The sequence below is a fragment of the Cebus imitator genome, unplaced genomic scaffold (assembly GCF_001604975.1).
Source record: "Cebus imitator isolate Cc_AM_T3 unplaced genomic scaffold, Cebus_imitator-1.0 Scaffold452, whole genome shotgun sequence".
Taxonomy (NCBI): Eukaryota; Metazoa; Chordata; class Mammalia; order Primates; family Cebidae; genus Cebus; species Cebus imitator.
The window spans coordinates 431,421-442,909 of record NW_016107767.1 but is presented as its reverse complement, the minus strand read 5'-3'; the positions used below and the strand labels follow the sequence as shown (position 1 = coordinate 442,909).

The 11,489-nt window shown below is 37.1% G+C and overlaps 1 protein-coding gene across 1 annotated transcript; it reads left to right on the top strand.

Annotated features, from left to right (window-relative positions):
* The first annotated feature begins 10,896 nt into the window (after nt 1-10,896).
* On the top strand, nt 10,897-11,489 carry LOC108291410 (trafficking protein particle complex subunit 2). The gene has a single exon (XM_017511785.2). It carries the CDS (start codon nt 10,918-10,920, stop codon nt 11,338-11,340), a length of 423 nt encoding a protein of 140 aa, XP_017367274.1. The 5' UTR covers nt 10,897-10,917; the 3' UTR covers nt 11,341-11,489.

The window sequence follows — 11,489 nt, the reverse complement described above, 5'->3', positions numbered from 1 at the left end:
AAGAAGAAGAGAAAAGAAACATACAATGATGGGGTGAGCTACAGCCAAAAGTTGTTTTTTCAAAACACAAATAAATGGATACAAATATCGCAAAACTCATCAAAATAAAAATAAGCGAAAGTCCTAGAGAATTTATAAATAAGCAATATTGTGATGCAAAATGTGTTATAACCACACATGATTTACATACTTGTAAGACAGAGGATATTACAACTTTATCCTAATAAACATTAATGAAACTTTAATGAAATTGAAAAATTTTAGAAAAATTTCACTTACAAAAGAGATTTAAGAAGAAATAATGTTAGAAGATTTTCCCAACATTTATAACAAAATTTAAGAAATACATAATTTTAATTTTATAAAAATTATTCATAGTGTAGAAATGGAACATTTCTTAATTCATATTATTAGGATGGTGTAAACTTTATATCAAAATATGGGAATGACAGAATGAGGAAGGAAAATAACAAGTTATCTCTCAGGAACACAAATGCAAAGATACAAACAGAACAATATGCATTATAACCAAATTGAGTAGATTACCAAAATGTCAGATTGGTTTAGTGTTAGAAAAGTAATTCGTACAATTAATGAGTACCTTTTTAAAGAGACCTGGGAAGAAAGAGATGAAGTACACCGATGGTTTTAACTGAAGAGAATTTAAGGAACTATTCAAAGGGAATAAACAAAAGATTGTTTCTAGCAATAGCCAGAAGCCTCTATGCCTGCAGGAGGAAATACCAAGTGAGAGATGGAGTTATGGCAGAGAGTTTATCCATGCCAAAACCATGACAGGTTATAAATGTGGCAACTACTGTCAAACCCATGACCCATGCCTTACCACCCTCCATCTCGCGCTATTGCCTCATTAGTCAGCAGTCATGGGAAGCTGGAGCAAGGGGGCTAGGAAACATAGGCAGCAAAAAAATCAGCTTCCTAGGGACAGAGCAGAAAAGGACAGAGAATTAACTTGGGGTGAGTAAACTGAGAATAACTAGTAAAACTATATGAACACATCAACAAAGGAAAATTATACGATCATCTCCTTTGCAAAAGTTTTCTGCAAAGAGCTAGCTGGGTAGTAAGTATTTTCTGCTTTTTGGGCTATACAATCTTGGAAATACAAAGTTCTGCCATTTTAGGATGAAAGCAGCCCTCTACTCAATAAACGAGTCTGATTATTTTCCAATAGAATTTTATTTACAGAAATATCTATTTCTAGATATTTGATAGTAGAGCTGTATTTGGCTTGTGGGGTAGTAGTGTGTGGACCCCTAAGCCGGTAAAGGAGAAAAAGCATTTGCTGAATATTGCTATTCACTGTAAATTTTTTAAAAAGTATAGTACACAATGGAGAACCCACTGAAAGTATTTTCTGAAGATAATGGCAACTTATAACTGTTTTGGTACTGGAGGCTCTATTCAGCATATTAAGGCAAGAAAAAGGAAAAGTCATTAGGATTAGAAAGAAAATTGACCTTATTTTTATAGGAATAATTGTTCACATAAAGAATTCCTATAAATAAAAATAAATAATAAATAAATGAATATTAAAATGGACAAAAGTGTTGACGAGGTTCTTCATAGAAGAGAAAAGCCAAATTCTCATGCATTTATCTATTGTTTTGTTATTTAAATTTATTATCATTGTTATTTTGCCTCTATATACTTATCTGAGACTGGGTAATTTATAAAGGAAACAAGTTTAATTGACACACAGTTCTGCATGCCCTAGGAGGCCTCAGAAAACTTACAATTATGGCAGAAGGGGAAGCAAACACGTCCTTCTTCACATGATGGCAGGAAGGAGAAGTGCTGAGCAAAAGAGGGGAAAGCCGCTTATAAAACCAACAGATCTTATGAGAACTTACTTACTATCAAGAGAACAGCAGCATGAGGGTAACCATCCCCATGATTTAATTATCTCCTGCTGGGTCCCTCCCATGACATGTGGAGATTATGGGAACTACAATTCAAGATGAGATTTGGGTGAGGGATACAACTGAATAATATTTCCTGAATTCTGCACCAGAATCCTAGCCCCTGGTGAACATATCAGGAGGATTCCAGTACCCTCTGACTCACAGCTGGGGTTGGCCAAAAGGGATTCCCATGAATGTTTTGGTGGAAGATTAGGTGGGAGAAGAATGAAGTTGAGATATTTGTTCTCCTTGTTTCTTTACTCCCTCTGCCTGTTTCTTTCCTATAAAAGTCCCTACTATACAAGACTCTATTCTGGGTTTTCCAGTAATTTCTTCCTCCACTCAGCCTTTTAGGCTTGGAGATGAAAACGGCGCTGTGGTTGATAGCCCTGGTTTCTCCTACACTCCATGTACATCTTTGTATTTAGTCCCTTTGATTATCTGAATTTGTCATGTGTTCCCTGTTGGAATACAGGCAATAATAATACTTTAAAATGTCCAATCTCATTAGTAGCCAGAAAATAGAAATAAAATAATTATTAGAGATCATTTAATACCAAGTAGGTTGGCAATAATGAAAGGATTAGAAAGGATGTAGAGCAGATAATACAATCATACAATACTGCTAAGTGTGTAAATTGATACCAAATACCACTATTTAAAAAACAATTTCACATTACACAGTAAAATCAAAGATGCACATATCTATCTATACTCCAGGAATTCTGCACAAGAAGATGTTTTCAAGAATGTTTATAGCAGGATTTTTTGTACTAGCAAAACATTGGCAACAACCTAGATAAGTAACAATGGACTAGATAACTTGTCATATATTCATATGATACAGTACTATATAGCAATGAAATAAATACATTATAGCCGCCAAAGAAAAGCATGAATGAATTCAGGAACACAGTAGGGAGCAGAAAACCAACTTGCAGAAGAGGGTGATGTGTGGAAATTTTGTTGAAAATGAAGAGAAGAGCCATGGATACACCTGGGGGAAGAACATTTTAGGGGAAAGAAACAGCAAGTTCAAAGATGTTGAGGTGTTTCTGTGTCTGGTATTTTTGAGGAAAAGCATGGGGCCCAGGAAACTTAGAACAGACTAAGAGGGAGTATCATAGGAGTCAGAGAGGAAAGGGGATAAATTGTTTCAAACCTCACAGGCCATTGTATGGACTCTGTTTTCAGTCCGAGTAAAATGAGAATCATCTGGTAGTACTTGAAGAGCATGACATGGTCTGCTCCAGGTTTTAAGGAAACCATTCTAGCAACAGGGAAGGAAATAGACTGACAAAAGGCTATGGAGCACTAGTCAGGAGGCTGTTGCTAATAATTCAGGTAAGATGGCACAGAACAGAGGCCTCGGAGGCAACACCACACATCTACAACCATCCAATCTTTGACAAACCTGACAAAAACAAGCAGTGGGGAAAGGATTCCCTGTTTAATAAATGGTGTTGGGAAAACTGGCTAGCCATATGCAGAAAGCAGAAACTGGACCTCTTCCTGACAGCTTACACTAAAATTAACTCCAGATGGATTAAAGACCTAAACATAAGACCTAACACCATAAAAACCCTAGAAGAAAACCTAGGCAAAACCATTCAGGACATAGGTGTAGGCAAGGACTTCATGACCAAAACACTAAAAGCCTTGGCAACAAAAGCCAAAAGAGTCAAGTGGGACCTAATCAAACTCCACAGCTTCTGCACAGCAAAAGAAACAGTCATTAGGTGAATCAGCAACCAACAGAATGGGAAAAAATTTTTGCAATCTACCCATCTGACAAAGGGCTGATATCCAGAATCTACAAAGAACTAAAACAGATTTACAAGAAAAAAATAAACAAGCCCATTCAAAAGTGTGCAAAGGACATGAACAGACACTTTACAAAAGAAGACATACATGAGGCCAACAAACATATGAAAAAATGCTCATCATCACTGGTCATCAGAGAAATGCAAATCAAAACAACATTGAGATACCATCTCATGCCAGTTAGAATAGTGACCATTAAAAAATCTGGAGACAGCAGATGCTGCAGAGGATGTGGATAAATAGGAACACTTTTACACTGTTGGTCAGAGTGTAAATTAGTTCAACCATTGTGGAAGACAGTGTGGCGATTCCTCAAGGACCTAGAAATAGAAATTCCATTTGACCCAGCAATCCCATTACTGGGTATATATCCAAAGGATTGTAAATCATTCTACTAGAAGGACACATGCACACAAATTTCACTGCAGCACAGTTTACAATAGCAAAGACCTGGAACCAGCCCAAATGCCCATCAATGATAGACTGGACAGGGAAAATGTGGCACATATACACCATGGAATACTATGCAGCCATCAAAAATGATGAGTTTGTGTCCTTTGTAGGACATGGATGAACCTGGAAACCATCATTCTCAGCGAACTGACACAAGAGCAGAAAATCAAATACCATATGTTCTCCTTCATAGGTGGGTGTTGAACAATGAGAACACATGGACACAGGGAAGGGAACATCACACACTGGGGTCTGTAGGGGGAAAATAGGGGTGGGGAGTTGGGGAGAGATAGCATGGGGAGAAATGCCAGATATAGGTGATGGGGAGGAAGGCAGCACATCACACTGCCATGTGTGTACCTATGCAACAATCTTGCATGTTCTTCACATGTACCCCAAAACCTAAAATGCAATTAAAAATAAAAATAATAATAATAATAATAATTCAGGCAGAGATGATGATGGCAGCAATAGCAAAGGAAGTGATAAGAAATGCTTATTATATGTTATATGTTGAAGCTACATTATACAGAATTTGCTAAGATATTGGATGTAGGGATTTAGAGGAAGAGAAGCATCTATGATTACGCCAAACACTTTTGGTTTCAGTAACTAGAAGGATAGAGTAGCTGATAAACTAAGATGAGGAAGACTGGGAGAAGCATGTTTGAGGAGGAAAAGAGAAGTTCAGTTTTTAACATGTTGAGTTTGAGATGTTTATTATACATCTATTTGTTGAATAGTCATTTGTATATAAGATCTGGACTTCAGGGATTAGGAATTCAGCATTCATTTACATGCAGTTTAAAACTCTAAAAAAAAAAAAAATCCCCACACAAACAGCAAAAACAAACAAACAAAAAACTCTTGAGTTAATACGTGTCCCGTTAGGGAAACTAAGACATTTTCTTTGCTACAGAGATCTGCACTTGCCTTTCACCTGCCACATTTCTGGTTAATAATTGCTAGGTAGTGATTTAAAGCTTCCCATGATTGATTATACATACTCAATAGCATTATTTACATTCCTTGGGAGAACAAAGAGAGGCTCAAATAACTTTCCTAACTTTATGAAGGATGGCAGTGGAGCATTCTTTTTCCTGCCCCTTTCTGATGGATATAGTTGATGTTAACACAGTTAAGTGACCAAAAATAAAGCAGGCAAGTTCTCAAGAATCTCATTTTTATCTGGCAGTGAAAACTGAATGTGGTAGAACAGTGGTCTCTGCAGTAACTTGTTTGCAGTCACATATTACTTTGTCTTTGCCAATGAAATTACAACCCAGTGTAATTTATATAGAAGATGTAAAGTTGGTTAAATATCATTTTCCTATTTTCATCTTAATTTGCAACTTGAAAACTGGAGATAACTCTTTCCTTTAGAATAAGAATCAGAAGTTATTTGGAATATTTTCTATTCCATCTTACAAACAAGGTTATTAGCCTTTAATTCCAAATCTTTCTTTGATTTCCTGCAGTGAATATTAATAGAACTTAAAATTCTTAGCACTGCAAGTAATTTTTACTACAACACCTGAATTATCAAGGTTATTGAGACACAGGGCTTTGCTGAAGCAACATGACGATTCAATTCACTCCAAACTGAGGAAGTTGTGTTTGGTTCCAGTAGTGGATATGAGTGTTATTCCAACTGAAATGAATCACTGGAAGATCATGTGTAACTGGGGAATACAGTGAGCACGTAAGACAGCAAAGCAGCAGAAAATAGGATGTTTTCTGATCTCTACCCACTCACAATTTAGCTCTTTCTATGGCTAGATTCACGTTTCCCCTCTAGGAAGCTTTCAGCCCTTTCTTTAGGTTTTTAATCTCAAAGATTGCAGCTCCCTGAGTTGAGAAAGCTAAAGGGTTGGAGCGGGTTATCTTTGGCAAGGCACAGCACCAGGCAGGGGAATTATCCGTGGACAGACTTTCACACACGACAAAACCTTTCCCATGTCTGTGGGCATCTTCCTAAGCAGAGAAGTCAGTGTTGAGGGACACCTTCAGGAAGGTAATAGAACTGGCCTAAGCAGGACATATTCAGTGTGTTTTCACAAATATGAAACTAAGGAATTACCTTAGTGAGGCCGTTGATAATAGTAGTAATAATTCAGTATTTGAAGGAGCCATGACTCAATTGTGGAAGCCATGAATGCATTTCCATGTGTCCTCCCTGTGGCAGGGAGTTTTCAGGCCTTTGGGATAGACAATTATTTACCTGAAGATGATTGCACAGTTTTTTTTTTAATAAAATGTTTTATTAAGATATAATTCACATTCCATAAAATTAACTCATCTAAAGTGAAAAGTCAATGGTTTATAGTATTCACAGAGTTATGCAAGAATGATCACAATTTAATTTTAGGACATTTTATCACCTCCAAAAGAAATCCCATACCCATTGGCAGCCCCTCACCATCCACCACTTTAGCTCTAAGAAACACCAATATATTTTCTGTCTCTGTAGACATTGCATCTATTGGCCCTTTTGTATAAATAGAATCATACAATATGTGGGCCTGGAGTCAGCTCCCAGTTCTGGGAGCTGCCTGATTTGCAAATTGTTCTTTGCTCAATAAAACTATGTAAAATTTAATTTGTCTAAAATTTTTGTTTTAGCATGTGCTATTGAAAGTGGGATTCACAGCAGAGTTTCCAGTGACCACCAGGAGTTTCAAGTGACCAAATGAGCTGCCTTCTTGACCCAATACATTCATTGCTCTCACACGACCACTGAGGATTGTGGGTAAGTTTTCTCTTGGATTCCAAATTTCCATGGATTTGTGTTTTAAGCTATCTGACTTCGAGAAAATGTTTGATCTGAACTGAGTTTGGAAGTTGTGGCAGAAACTGGACTGGGCCCAGGATAAAATTAGATACAATAACTTACTAGATTGAATCCAGTTAGAAGCTTCAGATGTCTGACCATGTCAGACAGAAATTGGCATTAAATGATAATTACAATAGGAGTGGCAAACTTCAGGTTTTAGGGATTTTATGGTTCCTTTTCTTTTCTTTTTTTTTTTTTTTTACACTGAAGTAGGAAAAAGTTATTGGCAACGTTATCAAGGTTATCTTAGAACCAAAAACAAAGACAAGATTCTGTGAAAATGGGATTTTTAATTTCTGAAGAACTGAGTACTCCACCTTCTTGCTGTACTTATTTTACATGGACTGTATGCATATTAGACTCCCAAAACAGCAAATGCTTACAAAACTGACAAAATCTTACTAAAGATAATTTAAAATTATGATAGAACATTCCATGTGAACAACATTACATTTTAAGAAATGCATTTAAAAATGAAGCCTCCTGAATTAGGCTTGCTCAGGGATGTCTATTCATATGCAGAAGCTTGTAAGAAGATTTCAAAATTTCTCTTGCCTCTTTTAAAAGAGATTTTACAAAACGAAAAGTTTAAGTGCTTCATTGATAAGGAATGTTAAGTATGATAACCTTTTGATTTAGTTATGTTACTGGAAAGGGATCCTGATTCAGACTTTCAGAGAGGGCTCTTGGATCTCAAATAAGAAAGAATTCAGAGTGAGTCCATAGTGCAAAGCAAAAGCAAGTTTATTAAGAAAGTAAAGGAATAAAGAATGGCTACTCCATGGGCAGAGCAGCCTATTTTTATGATTTTTTAAAAAAAAAATTATGTGTGATATGTTTTGGCTATGTCCCCACTGAAATCTCATGTTGAATTCCTGAGTATTGTAGAAGGGACCTGGCAGGAGGTGATTGAATCATGAGAGCAGGTCTATTCCATGGTGTTCTTGTGATGGTGGGTGAGTCTCACAAGGTCTGATGGTTTTATAAGAGGAGTTTCCCTGCACAAGCTCTCTATTTGCCTGCTGCCTACCATGTAAGATGTGACTTGCTTCTCCTTGCCTTTGGCCATGATTGTGAGGCTTCCCAGACACGTGAAACTATAAATCCATCAAACCTCTTTCTTTTGCAAATTGCCCAGTCAGCAGTGTGGAAATGTGCTAAACAAGCAATGAATTATTCATGAGTTTTCCAGGAAAGGGGCAGGCAGTTCCTGCAGGTGTGGGGTCCTCGCTTTTTTAGGCCATATAGAGTAACTTTCTGACATTGCCATGACATTTGTAAACCATCATGGAGCTGGTGGGACTGTAACAGTGGGGAAGACCAGAGATCACTCTCATTGCCATCTTGGTTTTGGTGAGTTTTAGCTAGCTTCTTTACTGTAACCTGTTTTATCAACAAGGTCTTTATGACCTGTATTTTTGTGCTGACCTCTTCCCATCTCATGCTGTGACTAAGAATGACTTACCCTCCTCGGAATGCAGCCCTATGGGTCTCAGCTTCATTTTACCCAGCCCCTATTCAAGATAATGTTGCTCTTTCATTTAGATGTCTCTGACAAGTTACTCTTACTGTCTGCATATGAAAACAGAACTGCATAAAGTATAAATGGTGGTTCATCAGGTAAAGTAGGCTTACTTCTTTTTTTCAGCTATCCATTCTGAGTCCAGGCATAGAAAATGCCTTTTTCGTTCTAGTCATTAATGGGCTCTACCTTGAACTCAGTAGGACCACCTATTAAACTAATTTGATTTCCAAAATATCTTTGTGTCGGTTAGCTGGCTATTTTGAAACTCTCTTGTAAAATAAGTTTACATCAATAAAGGAAATCTCCATTTGTATGGGTGTTTCCTCCATTCACTGGGAAGAGAGACTGAGTCACTAGAAATTCTCACAATGCAAAAGGTATTAGTTTACATTTGTATAACAAGGCTTTACTTTGCTTAAGGTGCTTTTCTAGTGGCTTCACTGGTCCTTTGCCTATACCCTCCTTCTTTGCTTTGGGCAAACTTAGGCCAGAAGTAGTAAGTGGTTTTGGGGAAAGATGAATGGGCCCTTAAAAGAAGGATGAGTGCTGGTTTGTGACAAGGTCCATCTGGGTGTAATGAAGTCTCCTCTCCTGCAGTAAAAGTTTATCTTTCCTGGTTGCTGGAACTCTCAAGGAAGAAGACAATTGACAATTGAGTTCTTCTGGAAAATCTGTCTTTAGGCCAGGCATGGAGGGTCATGCCTGTAATCCTAGCACTTTGGGAGGTGGCTCAGGAGTTCAAGACCACTCTGGGCAGCATGGGGAATCCCCACCTTTACTAAAATCACAAAAATTAGCTGGGCATGGTAGCAGGTGCCTATAGTCCCAGCTACTCGGGAGGCTGAGGCAAGAGAATCACTTGAACACTGGAGACAGCAGTTGCAGTGTGCTGAGCTCGTGCCACTGTACTCCAGCCTGGGTGATAGTATAAGACTCCGTCTCTAAAACAAAACAAAAAACCAGAAAATCTGTCTTTAGAGAGGTAAGAATTCATAAAGCCTCACTGATTACATATTGGTAACAATAATATACGAAAGCAACATATTTTCAGGTGATATTTTCTGAACTTTTACAATGTCTAGCTTTGTTTAATGATGTTGGGAATGGGTTTATAACATTGGGAAAAATCCACACTGAGACAATAGATTACTGAGCAAGGTTAGTTTACTTCCTGCAGGAAGGGTGCAACTTACTGCAGTCTTGCCACAAGAGCACACCTGAACAAAGGAGACAGGGACATTTATAACTTTCATAATCTGACTCAATCGTCCTACTGCTGTGTCCAGTTTCCATTGCCTAGAACGGGACCTCACATTCTATGCTTGACCCAATTGGCCAAAAACTTGGAAATTTCCTGAATAGATAAGGGGGAAGAGGAGGAAGAAGAGGAAGCCAGCCAGGAGAAGGTCAGGAGCATTTCCAAATAAGGAATGGCATGCACCAGGGTTTGGAGCTTGCCCAGTTCTGTTCAGACATGCTGGAGCGAGTCAAGGTAACAAATTTAAGATGTAGCTGATTTAGAGGATGGGTATATGTTTATGCTAATAGCAGATAATGGCCATACAGCAAGAGGTTATAACTCTTTATAATGTAGTCTAAGCTATAAACTTTGAAGAAGAACTTTCCCATCTCTCACAGTGAGAAATTCAAACATAATTGTTAAGAATGTATAACTAAGTGAATGTAAACAGCATAAAAATGTGTAAATAAACTTGTCATACTTTCGAAAATTTTTTTCAGCAATATAAAACCTTAAAGTTAGTTCCTTATAATATATCTGAGTTGTTTTTAAATTAAAATACTGAAACATTCATTATTAATCATAAGTTTATGTATTTCAAAATCCTGTTTTTATATAATACAGAGAAGATAAATGTGTTTGGATTCATTAATAAATATAAAAAATTGAGGAAATAGAGTTTTCTAAAAGTTATAAAATGATTTCATCTATACTGAAATGAAATAAGACAATTCAAAGCTACTTACAACCTACGTTTTTCACTGGAAATTGAAGTTACTAAGAGCTAAAATTTTAATTAATATATGTAATTAAAACTAGTACTAATAAGTGAAACAATTCTCTATGCAAAGTGTACAAGAAACATCATATTTTTTGGTGAGAATGGTAATAATAAGGAAGGCATAAAAAGGTAATTTTTGTTAGGAAAAGTGATTTTATCCAGTTTAGAGGTTATTTAAAGGTTGTTTCAGATTGTGTTTCCATTGTCGGCCTTTCTGCAGTAGGACCTTCTCCCCCAAATGTGGCAACCAAAAATATCCTCAGACATTGCCAGATGTTTCTCGGATGCAAGATTGCTCCAGGTTGAGATCCACAGAGGAGCCATATATTGAAGACCATGTCTGGGAGCTTCTACTTTGTAATCGTTGGCCATCATGATAATCCAGTTTTTGAAATGGAGTTTTTGCCAGCTGGGAAGGCAGAATCCAAAGACGACCATCGTCATCTGAACCAGCTCATAGCTCATGCTGCTCTTGACCTCGTAGATGAGAACATGTGGCTGTCGAACAACATGTACTTGAAAACGGTGGACAAGTTCAATGAATGGTTTGTGTCAGCATCTGTCACTGCGGGGCATATGAGATTTATTATGCTTCATGACATAAGACAAGAAGATGGAATAAAGAACTTCTTTACTGATGTTTATGATTTATATATAAAGTTTTCAATTAATCCATTTTATGAACCCAATTCTCCTATTCGATCAAGTGCATTTGACAGAAAAGTGCAGTTTCTTGGGAAGAAGCACCTTTTAAGCTGAATGCAGGGAATTCTGAAACAAACGATGTCACCACAGTGGTGTATACTCAGGAGTGTGTGCAATATAAGTTACTTGATTAAATAGCCTGGAAAACTTTTGTGTAGTCTTAGCTTATCTAAACCTAATGAAATTCCTTTTATATTTAAAAA